This window comes from Erithacus rubecula (genome assembly GCF_903797595.1).
Source record: "Erithacus rubecula genome assembly, chromosome: 3".
Lineage (NCBI taxonomy): Eukaryota > Metazoa > Chordata > Aves > Passeriformes > Muscicapidae > Erithacus > Erithacus rubecula.
This window is the reverse complement of record NC_136689.1, coordinates 1,232,177-1,247,340: the sequence shown is the minus strand read 5'-3', so window position 1 is coordinate 1,247,340 and position 15,164 is coordinate 1,232,177. Positions and strand designations below refer to the sequence as shown.

Below are 15,164 nucleotides of genomic sequence, written 5' to 3'. Positions count from 1 at the left end.
TTTTGGAAACCGGCAAATTTGGGAAATCCGGGACAAGGAAAATCAAGAAGGAGGGAGAGGGACAAGGAAAATCTTGGATCCAGGAGCCTCATTCCAAAAAAAAAATTAAAAAATAATAATAATTTTTTAAAAATCCACTGGAAAAGCAGCTCGGGGAATGATTCCTTAAGATCTTGGAATTCCAGAGGAAATTTGGGAAGAGGGAATTCCCTGTCTCGCTGCTGCCACCCTGTGGCTCTTCCCACTTCTCAAATTCCCAAGGATTTTCTCCCGGAAAATCTGCTTCCAGCCCTTTGGAATTCTTCCAAATCCACATTGGAATTAATCCAAATTCATGGAAAATTCCCAGGTTGATCCATGGAGGTGCTGGAATATTCATTCCCCTTGGGAATGTTTTTATCTTGGAATTCTGTTGGATTCCTAAAAAAAAATGCTGGAATCCTCCTGGGTCCCAGGTTTCCCCAGGATTCTCCCCATCCAGAATCCCAAAATCCCAGAAATTCAGGAATCAGGGAAGGAGGGGAGGTTTTGTGGGATTTTGGGATGGAATTCCCAGAAAAGCTGTGGATCCCTGGAATATCCAGTGGGATATTGGAATGGGATGAGCTTTAAAGCCAAAGAATTCGGGAATTCCATAATTCCATGAAAATCCAGGTGGAGGAACACATCCCTAAAATCCATGTGGGATCAAAATCCTGGAATTCCAAACATCCCCTTCCAGCTTGGCTTGAATCCCTTTTTTTTTTTTTTTTTTTTTTTTAAAGGAAAAAAAAAATTAAAATTCCCTCCCTAAGCCAAGAGCTTGGGAAAACAGCTGGAAAAAAACCCGAAAAGGCAAAGCCAGGATTGGAAAATCAGGAATTCCTTCCCTTTGGAAAAGCAGAAATTCCTCCTTGGAAAAGCAGAATTCTTTTTTTTTCCCCTCTCGAAAAGCAGGAATTATTTATTGGAAAAGCAGAAATCCTTTTCCTCTGGAAAAGCAGAAATTCCTCCTTGGCAAAGATTTTTTTTTTCCATCTCGAAAAGCAGGAATTATTTATTGGAAAAGCAGGGATTTCTCCTTGGAAAAACGGGAATTCTTCCTTGGAAAAGCAGGATATTGTTTTTTTTCCCCGCTAGAAAAGCAGGAATTCCTTCTTGCAAAAGCAGGAATTCTTTCCTTCTGGAAAAGCAGAAATTCCTCCTTGGAAAAGAATTTTTTTTCCCCCCTCTTCCTCTCGAAGGGCAGTAATTATTATTAGAAAAACGGGAATTCCTCCTTGAAAAAGCAGGATTTGGTTTTTTTCCCCTCTGGAAAAGCAGGAACCGCTCCCGGTGCTCCCGATCCCCCCATCCCGGGGCTCCGTCATCGACACCGCCTCATTAATTTAATTAATTAATTAACGACTCCCAGCCGCTGCTCCCGCCGCTGGAAAAGCCAGGCCGGGACTTTTCCCCCTAAAAAAATAATAAAAAAAATATATATATATCCCAAGCTTGGCAGGAGGTGGAAAAAAAAAATAAAAATAAAATAAATAAATCCCTGGGAAGAGAAGAGAGAAGATGGCGTGGGATCCACCCTGGAATTCTTTGGGATTTTCCTGCCTCCTCCTGGCCCGTTCCAGACTTTCCCTGGCGCAGTTGATCGAGGTAAAATTTCTGCTGGAAAAGTGGGAATGAGCCGGGAATTGGAGTTTTCCCCGGAGAACAACCAGCAGGGAATTTAAGGTGGATCCAAGGAGTTCCAGGGGTTTTTTTTGGGGAATTTTTGGTGCTTGCTAAAGGGTTGGGATTGGGGGTTTTTGGTTGGAATCATGGATTTTTCCCAGTTTTTCAACAATTTGAGGAGTAGAAGAAAAAAAAAAAAAAAAAAAAAGGGGGGGAATGATTGTGAAAATGCAATTCCTGATGGATGTTCCCAAGGGAAATATTTGGGATGTGTTTTTTCCTTTTCCTGCCTTCCCTTATTCACTGTAATCCTGGAAAAAACTGGAATTCCCAGAGAATTCCCAGGGAATTGCTCCCTCTCCACAAGAGCTTTTCCCTGAGGATGACTCTGCATTCCCACTCCTGTGGAAAAACTGGGAATGATCCAGGAGGGAAAAGCAGCTCCTGACCCCTGGCAGCAATTCCAGAGAAAATTCCTGCCTGGAAAAAAAAAATCCCAGTTCCCAAAAACTTTCATTTTCCCCTCTTTGGATCCTTTTCCCTGCTGGAGTCGCTGCTCCAACCTGGAATTTTTTTGGAGCAGGATTTTGCTGTGATTTTTGGGATTTGAAAAATCCAGGAATTTCCCAAGATTTCCAGCCTCTCATCCTTCCCTTTTCCAGATTTTTTCCAGGATTTCAAGCCTCTCATCCCTGCCTTTTTTTCTGATTTTTTTTTCCCCCAGGATTTTCCTTTCCATATATTTTTCCAGGATTTCCAGCCTCTCATCCCTTTCCCTGATTTTTTCCCAGGATTTCCAGTCTCTTGTCCCTCCCTTCCAATTTTTTTCCAGGATTTCAAACCTCTCATTCCTGCCCTTATCCTGAGTTTTTTCCAGGATTTCTGGCCTCTCATCCCTTTCCCTTTTCCATGGTTTATTTTTTAGGTTTTTTTCCCCAGGACTTCCCTTTCCACATATATTTTTCCAGGATTTTCAGCTTCTCACCCCTCCCTCCCCATTTTTTAGGCCTCCCATCCCAATTCCCAACCAAATCCCTGATTTTCCCCCATCCCACCCTACCTGAGCATTCCATAAATCCCCAGTAATGGATCCAGGAATCTTTTCCAAGCCCAAGCTGCTGCTCCAGGAACAATTCCAGGTTTTCTGAGCTATCCAACCCTTCCCAAGGGGACAAATGAAGCAGAACTTTCCCTGACAGTGCAGAATTCCCAAATTATCCTTCCCTGAATCCCAGGGACGATCCAGCCAGCCAGAACATTTTCCATTTGTTTTATTCCAGACAATTCCCAGTAAACAGAAAACATCCAAGTCCCAAAAATCAGGATAAGCCAGGGAGAATTTCAGGATCTGTTTTGTTTTTCACAGGGTTTTGTTCTGTTTTGTTTTTTTTCCTGGAAAAGCAGAAGCTCTGCAAGGAGTTTATTCCTGGAAATAATTGGATAATGGAGTTATCCTGAATAATTCGATTCCAGCTCAGCCAGGCTGGAGCAAACAGATGAGGAAAAAAAAAGAAGCCGAGGAAAATAATTCCAGCAGCTGGAAAAATTCACCCAAAACCCCAAATATAAGGAAAAATAAATCAAGGGAATATTTGGGAAAGAGGCAAAAATCCCTTTAAATCTTGATTTGATTGAGGAAAACATCAGCTCGCTTCCAGACCTTTGGAAAAATTCCCAAAAAATAATGACTTTTTGGAAAAGTTATCCCAAAATTCAGGGAGATAATGATAAAATCCTGAGATGGATTTGAAATCCCTAAATCCCAGAATGAGCCCCTAAATCCCTGCTTGATCCCAAAAATCCCTTTCCCTGATCCTGATCCCAGAGATCAGGAAACAATCCCAGGATATTGAGGGCAGGGATTGACCTGGGAATCAGATCTTGAATCTGAGCCAATCCCAGGAGGAAAAATTTGGAATAATCCTTTATTAAAAATCAAGGATAAAATTCTTTGAGGAATCACCTCGTTCCAGAGGGATTGCTGAGGAATTCCACTTCCCAAAAAGTCCAGCTTTGGGCACCGGGTTAATTCCAGCTGTTTTCCAGCTTCTGCTCCAAGTTCTTGTTAAAAAATCCCATGGAATATTTCTGAGGATTTCCAACCTCTAGGTTTAGGCTGAGTTTATCTTTCCATCAAAAAATTCCACAATTTTTTATGCCAGAATTCCACTCTGCTTCCTCCTGGATCAGCAGCTTTCCCACATCCCTGTGTCCATGATTCTGAGGATGTGTTTCCGTTAAAATTCATTGGGAAAGTGAAGAGAGAAATTTTTCCAGGAATTTTCTCATTCAGGCCCTCCTTGACTGTGATTCCAATCCTTAAAATCCATTAGAAAAGCAGAGGAAAAAATTCTCCAATCCTTAAAATCCACTGGAAAAGCAGAGGAAGGAATTCTCCAATCCTTAAAATCCACTGGAAAAGCAGAGGAAGGAATTCTCCAATCCTTAAAATCCACTGGAAAAGCAGAGGAAGGAATTCTCCAATCCACGAAATCCACTGGAAAAAGAGAGGAAGGAATTCTCCAATCCTTAAAATCCATTGGAAAAGCAGAGGAAGGAATTCTCAAATCCACTGGAAAAAGAGAGGAAGGAATTCTCCAATCCTTAAAATCCACTGGAAAAGCAGAGGAAGGAATTCTCCAATCCACGAAATCCGTTGGAAAGATGGAGAAAAGAATTCCAGAGCGAGCCAAGGAGAGGCTGAAAAAAGATTATCCTGGATCGCTCCCACACCCATTCCATAAAAATCCCTCCAACATTCCCAAATTATCAAGGACTCACCAACCACTCCACCATTTCCCATGCTCCCATCACTCCCTGGAGTGATTTTTGGGAATTTCGCCATCCCAACCCCTCTTTTCCTGGTGGTTTTCCCTCTTTTTTTCCAGGCCACGACAGCGCCTCCCAAGAAGAAGCCGGATCCGGTGACGTCGGAGACCGTGGTGATCTGGGGGCTGCGCCTCTGGCAGGTGGTCGGGATCTTTGCCCTCTTCGTCCTCTCCATCAGTGAGTCCCAGAATTCCATCCTGCCCCTTTCCCGGTGGGATTCACTCCCGGGAAACTCCCCAGGAAGGCACCAAAAGTTATCCCAGGAATGGTGAAGGAGGGATTCTCCAAGTGGGAATCACCATGGATTCGTATCGGGATTGTCCCAGAGGAGACGTCCCTGGGATGGGAATCAGCTCCAGCTCCACATTCCCACCCAAATCTGGGTTGGAGCCATGGGCCTGGGAATCGTGGAATGCCTTGGGTTGGGATTCATGGAATGCTTGGGGTTGGGATTCATGGAATGCCTCGGGTTGGGAATCATGGAATGCCTCGGGTTGGGAATCGTGGAATGCTTGGGGTTGGGATTCATGGAATGCTTGGGGTTGGGATTCATGGAATGCCTCGGGTTGGGATTCATGGAATGCCTTGGGTTGGGAATCGTGGAATGCTTTGGGTTGGGATTCATGGAATGCCTTGGGCTGGGAATCGTGGAATGTGTGAGGTTGGGAATCATGGAATGCCTTGGGTTGGGATTCATGGAATGCCTTGGGTTGGGAATCGTGGAATGCCTTGGGTTGGGATTCATGGAATGCCTTGGGCTGGGAATCATGGAATGCCTTGGGTTGGGAATCGTGGAATGCCTTGGGTTGGGATTCATGGAATGCCTTGGGTTGGGATTCATGGAATGCCTTGGGCTGGGAATCATGGAATGCTTTGGGTTGGGAATCGTGGAATCCTTTGGGTTGGGATTCATGGAAGTCTTGGGTTGGGAATTCCAAACATTCCAATAGTAGAACCCAAAAAATTCCCAAATTTCCCTCAGGACACCTCTTGGAATGCGTTGGGTTGGGAATGAGCATTCAAGACCATTTCATTTCACATTTTCCATAAGAAGGGACATCTTCCAGAAGGAATTTTTGGAGTTTCACCACTGGAATATTTTTAATTCCATGATTTTCCACTTGGTTTAGCACGCATTTTAAATCCAATTTTTTTTAGGTGCAGGTCACTGAAATGGATCCAGATAGGGCCATTCCCAACTGGAATTTCCATCTGGATCCATCCCAGTGACTGGGCCAAAAAAACCCTGGGATTTAAAATCCCTGCTAAAACAAAGTGGAATGTATTGGAATTCCAAACATTCCAATGGTGAAACCCCAAAAAATTTTTTTTGACCCAGTCACTGAGATGGATCCAGATATGGCCATTCCCAACTGGAATTTCATCAATTCATTCCATAATTGGAAAAAATAAAATTAAGCAGAAAAATATAAAATTTGACATAAAAAAGAAACAAATCCAATCAAATTGGATCCCAAATAAATCACATCCAGGTGTGGCTTCCAGCCCCTGCTCCCAGCAGATTCCACAAGGTGGCACCATCCCATAAAAAAAGATGGAAAATCCAAATCCCAAATCTTCTTCCTCATCTTTATTTCCTGGGAAAACAAATGAAATCCTGACAGAAAGGGATTTTGGGGAATGCAAACCCAGTAAAAATTTGGGTTTATTCCTGTCATCCAGGGTCTTTTCCCATCTCTCCTAAAGCGCCTGGACCCAAATTCCTCAGGATCCCGCTGGAAACAATTCCCTGTCAGATCCACCCGTTGCTTTTTCCTTAATTTCCTCTCTGGAATTAGATCCTCACCCTGTCCAGCCTGGCCTTGGACATTTCCAGGGATGTAGCAGCAGCCACAGCTGCTCTGGGAATTCCCAGGGAATTCTTGTTTCCTTTTCCATTCCCAATTACTCACCCAGATTTCCACATTTCCCGTTCCCAGTAACTCACTTAGAATTCCACACTTCCTATTCCCAGTACTGCCCCAGATTTCCACATTTCCTATTCCCAGTCAAATCCTTGTTTCTCTCACACCATTCTCAATAACTCACCCAGAATTTCACATTTCCTATTCCAAATAACTCACCCAGAATTCCACATTTCCCATTCCCAGTTAAATCCTCATTTCTCTCACTCCATTCCCAATAACTCACCCAGAATTCCATGTTTATCATTCCCAGTTAAATCCTTATTTCTCTCACTTCGTTCCCAAACTCTTACCCAAAAGTCCACATTTCCCGTTCCCAGTAACTCACCCAGAATTCCACATTTCCCATTCCCAATAAGTCCCTCAGAATCCCATGTTTCCCATTCCCAGTAATCCCCCAGAATTCCACATTTCCCATTCTCAAATAACTCACCCAGAATTCCAAATTTCCCATTCCCAGTAATTCATCCAGAATTCCACGTTTCCCATTCCCAGCTAAATCCTCATTTCTCTCACTCCATTCCCAATAACTCACCCACAATACCACATTTCCCATTCCCAGCAAATCCCCCATATCCACATTTCCCACCCCATCAATCCCCCATATCCCACATTTCCACCCCAGCAATCCCCCACAATCCCACATTTCCCATTTCAGCAATATCCACGTTTCCCATTCCCAGTACTCCCCCAGATTTCCACATTTCATATTCCCAGTCAAATCCTTGTTTCTCTCACTCCATTCTCAATAACTCACCCACAATCCCACATTTCCCACCCCATCAATTCCCCATATCCCACATTTCCCATTTCAACAATCCCCCAGAATCCCACGTTTCCCATTTCAGCAATCCCCCACATTCCACATTTCCCATTCCAATTAAATCCTCATATCTCTCACTCCATTCCCAATAACTCCCCCAGAATTCTACACTTCCTATTCCAAATAATCCCCCAGATTTCCACATTTCCTATTCCCAGTAATCCCCAAGATTTCCACATTTCCTATTCCCATCAATCCCCCACATCCCACATTCCCACCCCATCCATCCCCCACAATCCCAAGTTTCCCATTCCCAGCTAAATCCTCATTTCTCTCACTCCATTCCCAATAACTCCCCCAGATTTCCACATTTCCCATTCCCAGTTAAATCCTCGTTTCTCTCACTCCCTTCCCAATAACTCACCCAGAATCCCACATTTCCCACCCCACCAATCCCCCACATCCCACATTCCCAGCCCACCAATCCCACATCCTCGTTTCCATCCCCAGTTATCACCCTGTGCTGCATCTTCAAGTGCCGCATCCCGCGCACGCGGAAGGAGATCGAGGCGCGCTACGCCCAGCGCAAGGCGGCCAAGAACTACGCGGACAAGCTGGACACGGTGCCCCCCCTGGAGGAGCTCACCGACATTCCCGGAGGTAATTCCCAGTTTTTTGGGGGATTGTGGCAGCTCAAAGTCCCTCCATGAGCTCACCAACATTCCCGGAGGTAATTCCCAGGTTTTTTGGGGATTGTGGCAGCTCAAAGTCCCTCCATGAGCTCACCGACATTCCCGGAGGTAATTCCCAGTTTTTTTGGGGATTGTGGCAGCTCAAAGTCCCTCCATGAGCTCACCGACATTCCTGGAGGTAATTCCCAGTTTTTTTGGGGATTGTGGCAGCTCAAAGTCCCTCCATGAGCTCACCGACATTCCCGGAGGTAATTCCCAGGTTTTTTGGGGGATTGTGGCAGCTCAAAGTCCCTCCATGAGCTCACCGACATTCCCGGAGGTAATTCCCAGTTTCTTGGGGGTTGTGGCAGCTCAAAGTCCCTCCATTAGCTCACCGACATTCCCGGAGGTAATTCCCAGTTTCTTGGGGGATTGTGGCAGCTCAAAGTCCCTCCATGGCATCATTGACATTCCCAGAGGTAATTCCCACTGTTTTGGGGGGGTTCTGGGAGCTCAGAATCCCTCTGTGAGTCACTGATGGTTCTGGAGCTAATTCCCGATATTTTTGGGAGCATAAAGTCCCTCGACTTCACTGACGTTCTTGGAGATTATTCCCAGTTTTTTGGGGGGTTCTGGGAGCTCAAAGTCCCTCCATGAGCTCACCGACATTCCTGGAGGTAATTCCCAGTTTTTTTGGGGATTGTGGCAGCTCAAAGTCCCTCCATGAGCTCACCGACATTCCCGGAGGTAATTCCCAGTTTTTTTGGGGATTGTGGCAGCTCAAAGTCCCTCCATGAGCTCACCGACATTCCTGGAGGTAATTCCCAGGTTTTTGGGGAGTGTTGCAGCTCAAAGTCCCTCAATGAGCTTACCGGCATTCCCAGAGGTAATTCCCAGGTTTTTTGGGGGATTGTGGCAGCTCAAAGTCCCTCCATGAGCTCACCGACATTCCCGGAGGTAATTCCCAGTTTTTTGGGGGGTTGTGGCAGCTCAAAGTTTCTCCATGAGCTCATCGACATTCCCAGAGGTAATTCCCACTGTTTTGGGGGATTGTGGCAGCTCAAAGTCCCTCCATGAGCTCACCGACATTCCCAGAGGTAATTCCCACTGTTTTGGGGGGGTTCTGGGAGCTCAGAAATCCCTCTGTGAGTCACTGATGGTTCTGGAGCTAATTCCTGATATTTTTGGGAGCATAAAGTCCCTCGACTTCACTGACGTTCTTGGAGATTATTCCCAACTTTTGGGGGGTTCTGGTAGCTCAAAGTCCCTCCATGAGCTCATCGACATTCCCAGAGGTAATTCCCAGGTTTTTTGGGGGATTGTGGCAGCTCAAAGTCCCTCCATGAGCTCACCAACATTCCCGGAGGTAATTCCCACCTTTATTTGGATTGTGGCAGTGCAAAATCTCTTCATGTGCTCATCAACATTCCCAGAGGTAATTCCCACTATTTTTTGGGATTATGGCAGCACAAAGTTCCTCCATGACCTCATTGACATTCCCAGAGGTAATTGCCACTTTTTTGGGGGATTCTGGCAGTGCAAAGTCTCTCCATGAGCTCACTGACATTCCTGGATGTAATTCCCACCTTTATTTGGATTGTGGCAGCTCAGAGTCCCTCAGTGAGCTCACCAACATTCCCAGAGGTAATTCCCACTTTTTTGGGGGGATTGTTGTAGTGAAAAGTCCCTCCATGAGCTCACCGACATTCCCGGAGGTAATTCCCACTTTTTTGGGGGATTTTGGCAGTGCAAAGTCCCTCAATGAGCTCACTGACATTCCCAGAGGTAATTCCCACCTTTTTTTTTGAGATTCTGGGAGCTCCAAGTTCCTCCCATGGTGCCACCACCAAGATCAACCCTCCCAGTGAAGATTCAGGATATCGGGATAAGATCCTTCAGACAAGAGGGAATTTTTCTGTTGGTTTGGGTTGGAATCATTCCTTCATTCCCAAATTAAAGTTGGAAAAACCTCTTCCAATTCATCAAATCCTATTTTTTCACCAAATCCCACAAAAAAACCCCAGGAAATCCCACATCTCCAGGGATGGCAAATCCAACACTTCCAAATCCTAAATCACTTTCCCAATTTGGAATTCTTTTCCCAAAAATTCAATCCAAACCTTTCCTGGGAAAACTGGAGGCCTGATCCCATTTCCCCATCAATTTCCAACCCTCACCCTCCTGTCAGGGAACTGGAAAGAGAATTCCATGTTGAAAATTCCCAGCTGGAATTAATTTCAGGGCCTGCCCTTGGGTCGGGGAATACCGGGAGCGAAAACGGCGTGGTTGGAATTTCTCATTCCTGGTTTTTTTTTCCTGCTGGAATGTTTCTTCTCTGCTGCTCTCACTCTCCTTTCCTGATTCCATAGGCTCTCCTGAAAATCTCCTCACTCTCTCTGGCCATGGCCAGTCCAGACCTCTCCATTCCCTGCCTGTGCTGAAGGAAGAGGATGAGATGGTTCTCCAAGGAATTTAGGGAATTTTGATTCCTGCCTTCCTATGACTTCTCTTCTCTGTATCCACAGAACCCTTGGATTTTCTGCTTCTCCATTCCTGGATTTTTTTTCCTGTTTCCTCAACACTTTTTGTTGGCTTTTTATTTTTCCCTCTTTCCTGTGTCTCTCTCTGGGAGCTGTAATTCCATAAAAACGGCCTTTCCATAATTCCATAAAAACAGCAATTCCATGGGGAAAGAGGCAGATCCCACCAAGGAATTTAGGAATTCCTTGGAGAAATTCAGTCCTACACCAGCAAAATGCAGAATTACGAGCTGAACAATGGGAATTTGCACAAATCCCAGGATTTCAGGGGTGTCCAACCTGAAACTGGGAATTCCCAGTTCTGGAGCTGAACCCAATTCCATGAATAAATCCTTGTCCTTCCACTGAATCCTTGTTCTTCCATCCTTAATATCCAATTACTTGAAATTCCAAGGTCATCCAAAGGTCTGGAGGATCCAATCCCATCTCTCAGAGCAATCCCATGCAGAAAATGCCAACATTTTGGTGGGAAAGCAAATTATTCTTTGATTTGCTTCCCAAAAACCCAAATTCTGACTCCTAGGGATCAGTAATCCATGGAATTTAAAGGATTGTGGTTGTGGATAACAGAATTCCAAATCCATTCCTAAGAATACCCCAAAAACACAGAGAAGGAATTTGTTTTTTCTCCTGTAATAAATTTGGATCTCCTGGAAAAAGCCTTTACATCTACAGATATCCAATGGCAGGATCGGATCCATTGGAATCATTCCTTTGGGAATTCTTACAGTGGGAATTCAGGAATAAATTTCCACAATTTTTCCATAAGAAATCCATTGATTTGGAGGCATTTATTTGGATATTCCACGAGGAATATCCAAACCTTTTCCCAGTTAAATGGTGATCACCTGTGGAAAATTCCAGGAATTCTGGTGCTGATGTTTTGTGGTTGCTCAGGAGAAGCTGTTCCATGAAGCTCCCGCTCCTTTTGGATTTAGCAAATCCCAAAATCTTCCCAAATTTCCCAGAAGGAATCGATATTGGGATGGGAATCATCTCTTCCCAAATATATTCTCCATATATATGGATAAGAATGGGTCAACACAGATTTTCCAGACTTTATCCATAGGGAAAATAAAGATTCCGTGTTTTTATGGGAGGGGAGGTGCAGGAGTGGAAAATTGGGCCTAAAAAATTCCTGGGTGTCTCCAACCTTGGGAATTCCAAAGGATTCGCTCAGGTGAGAGAACCTGGAGCTGCCAAAACTCAGTGGGACCAAATTCCCAGTTTTCCCCTCTGGAAATGCATCCAGATCCCAAAAACAGTTTAGGAATTCCAATGGGAATTGTGGAAACCCGTGGCATCCATCTCCATGCTGGAATTTTTGTCTGTAGTCCTGGAAAACTTTGTGTGACCAAATTTCTTGGATTTTTCCCTCTGGAAATCTGTTCCTGATCCCAAAAATCTTCCATGTGTGATTTAGGAATTCCAATGGGAATTGTGGAAAACTTTGGGATCCATCTCCAATCTGAAATTTGTTGTCTGGACACCTGGAGCTGATAAAAGTTCCATGTGACCAAATTCCTTAATTTTCCCTCTGGAAATCTGTTCCTTACCCCAAAAATCTTCCATGTGTAATTTAGGAATTCCAGTAGGAATTGTAGAAAACTTTGGGATCCATCTCCAATCTGAAATTTTTTGTCTGGATACCTGGAGCTGACATAAAATTCCATGTGACCAAATTCCCAGGTTTTCCCTCTGGAAATCTGTTCCTGATCCCAAAAAATCTTTTCCACTCCAAGGCTGCTCCAGCTGATTTTTTGGGAATTCTGTTTCCAACCACATTTTTCTAGACAAAGGGTTGGGATTAGATTTTTTTTTAGCTTTTCCCTCATTTTTATTTATTTTAATGGAATATCAGGAATTCCCCTGGGACTGTAAAGAATTCTTGGTGTTGTTCTATTCCCATTTTTATGGATAAATAAACAGCCATTCCCAAAGAAAAAGGCTGGAATTTTATTTTTGTGCCTGCAACAAAGGAATATTTTAGGGAAATGTGAAAAATCCAGGCATCTCCCACTATCCCAGGGTGCTCCAAGCATTCCTTGGACACTTCCAGGGGTGGCTGCAGCTTCTCTGGGAATTCCATCCCAGAATGGAAGGAATTCCTTCCCAATATCCCATTAAAACCTCTCTTTTGGTTCAAAGCCATTCCCAGTTTTCCTGTGTCTTTGTCCAAATCCCTCTCTCTTTCCAGAGAAGGCAAAAAGATGGAAAATTTCCCCGATTTTCCCTGGATTTTGTAAAATTTTATCCTCTGCTGGTCTGGAGCCAAGGGGAAATTTTCCATGAGAAACAGCTGGAATGTGATCCCTGTTTGTGTCCAGGGATGAGAGCTCAGGGCAGCAATCCCAAATTTTGGGAGCACTTGGGAGAAATGGAACCACTTCCCCCAGGGAAAAAATAATAGGAAAATGAGGAAAAGTTGGGAAAATTAAGGGGGGGAAATTGGGAAAATGAGGAAAAGTTTGGTGCTGTGAAATTCCTTCTTAAAAATGGGGAAGGGAATTTAAGGATCATCCCATTCCATGGACAGGGGGAAATTCCACCATCCCAGGGTGCTCCAACCTGGCCTTGGACATTTCCAGGGGAATCCATAATTTCTTTGGGAATCTGTGCCAGGGTTTTCCCACCTTTAAAATAAAGATTATCCCAAATTCCTCTCCAAAAAAAAAAAAAAAAACCAAAAAAAACACAACTCACTGGGAGCAATCAGCAGGATGGGAAAATTCCCAGTAGGAATATTTTCTCTTTATCCCAGATTTTGATCAGAGAACTGGAATTTGGATAATTCCTGGGTTGTTTAATCCACATCAATTTATTTTCTGATTTGTTTTTTTTCTTTTCTTGGAAACAGCTCAGGTTGCAGAAGAAAAAAAAGAGGAAGAAGTTCCCACTGTATCTGGAAAAGTGGATAAGGCTGCAGGAAAGAAGGATGGATCCAAAGATTCCAAGAAAAAGGATGGGGAGAAGGAGAAGGAAGAATCCAAGAAGGAAGGGAAGGATGGAGGCAAAAAAAAAGATGGAGAAAAAGGGGAAAAAGGAGGGAAAGAGGAAAAAGGAGGAAAAGAGGAAAAAGGAGGGAAAGGAGAAAAGGGAGAAAAGGAAAAGGGGGAAAAGGAAAAGGACACAAACGACAAGAAACAAGGAAAAAAGGGGGAAAAGGAAAGTGAAGCTGGAAAATCCGGAGGTGCCAAAACCAACGGAAAAGCTGGTGGGAATTCCAAAACTCCAGCAAAGAAGAAATGAATTCCTGTAAGGAAAGTGCTGGAATTTTTTGGGAATGCTCCAGCAATTTGCTGTGGGAGGAGCAATTGGAGCAGGATGTGCTTTTCCAGATATTCCTGTGGGATGCTGCTGGAGGATTTATGGATTTATTCCCATTTGGAGAAGGAGCCACTGGGATTCGGCTCTCCAAAGGAAAACTGGGAATTTGGTTGGAATTTGGTTGGATAATATGGAAAAGTATCCAGCAGGAATGGGATAGAACCAAAGAGGAAGCTGCAATGGGAATGAGGAATTTGGATAAACGTGGGAAAGCTCAGGATGAGAATTAAAGGAGAATGGGATTCATCCCAAATTTCTTCTTCTGGAGGACCTGGATAAAGATTTCCCAGCACTCAGCATCTCCTCATGGATAATTTTAGGGATTATGGAAAATTCCCAGAAAATCCCAAAGGATGGAATTCTCCAAGGCCTGGCTCCTGTGGATTCCAAGAGATTTTTGGACACATGGGAGTTTTTCCTTCCTTCTCTGGTGCCTCTTTCCCTGCAGTGCTGCAGGAAACATCAGGAATTCCATCTTTTCCAGGAGATTTATCCTGATTTTTTTGCTGAGGAAAACCAATTCTGAGACCAGGAATTCTGCTCAGCTTCCATGTGGCTGCTTCCCTCCCTTCCTGGGAATTCCTGTTTTTATCAGGAGAAGCATTTTCCAGCTGTTTTGGGAATATTTCAACAATTTCTGCCTTAAAATTTCCAGCTGGAGGGATTTAACTCCAGATTTTTTTGAGGGTAGCATAGAAAATCTTGGAATAATTAAAACTCAGGATATCCTGGAATTGTCTGCTCCACAGGGAGAATTCCCTGCAATCCTTTATCCCCAGGAATGGGATTTATTTTATATTTAATTGATTTTATCCCAAAAATTTCCCTGCTGGTTGGAAAAACATTGGATTTATCATTGCCAAGACATTTCCCATTTTTCCTTGTCCTGATTTTCCTTTCTCCTCTCTCCCACACAACTCATCTTGGTGGGAAAAGAGCCTGGAAAAATGAAAGGAATTTTCTGTCTGAATGAGGTCACTCAGCTCCAAAAAGCCCCAAAATTCCAGAACTCCTGAAAAGGTGGAAAACTTGAGAGAGATTGGGAATGATGCCCAGAATATTGGAAATGTTTGGGAAGAGAATGATGCAGAGAAATCTGGAATTCCAGGGTCAGGAATTCTGCTCCTGGACATAGAACAACCCTAAATCTCCATCCTTGGAATGGCACCAATGGAAAAATGGGAATATGGATACAAAGATTGGGATTGGGACTGAAATTCCCAAGAAATTGAATTTTCCAAGGCCATGTTTAATCAGAAATGGGAATATGGACACAGACTGGATTTATTTGGGATTTCAATCCAAATCAAAATTATTCAAGACCCTGTTTTTTCAGGAATCACAGCAAAAAAAAAAAAAAAAAAAAAAAATCCATTGGATTCAGGCTTTGCTCTCAGATCCATGGGAATTTTGGGAAGGGATGTTCATGCCTTAAAAACTCCAGGATGGAATCCATCTGGGA

General features: G+C 43.9%; 1 protein-coding gene across 2 annotated transcripts; it reads left to right on the top strand.

Annotated features, from left to right (window-relative positions):
• Positions 1–1,473: 1,473 nt before the first annotated feature.
• TMIE (transmembrane inner ear) lies at positions 1,474–14,874 on the top strand. 2 transcript variants are annotated; one of them, XM_079300527.1, is made up of 4 exons: positions 1,474–1,629; positions 4,536–4,653; positions 7,675–7,824; positions 13,233–14,874. In XM_079300527.1, the coding sequence occupies exons 1-4, from the start codon at positions 1,543–1,545 to the stop codon at positions 13,622–13,624; spliced, it is 747 nt and encodes a 248-aa protein (XP_079156653.1). In that variant the 5' UTR covers positions 1,474–1,542; the 3' UTR covers positions 13,625–14,874. The 2 variants fall into 2 exon arrangements, with proteins under 2 accessions (XP_079156653.1, XP_079156654.1); XM_079300528.1 differs by lacking the exon at positions 13,233–14,874 and adding an exon at positions 10,205–11,980.
• Positions 14,875–15,164: the final 290 nt, after the last annotated feature.

Excerpts from the sequence above, each read along its gene's own strand:
- TMIE (XM_079300527.1), top strand. The coding sequence starts at position 1,543 with ATGGCGTGGGATCCACCCTGGAATTCTTTGGGATTTTCCTGCCTCCTC. Across the intron at positions 1,630-4,535 it reads CCCTGGCGCAGTTGATCGAG|GCCACGACAGCGCCTCCCAA; the intron begins GTAAAATTTCTG and ends CTTTTTTTCCAG. Across the intron at positions 7,825-13,232 it reads GCTCACCGACATTCCCGGAG|CTCAGGTTGCAGAAGAAAAA; the intron begins GTAATTCCCAGT and ends TCTTGGAAACAG.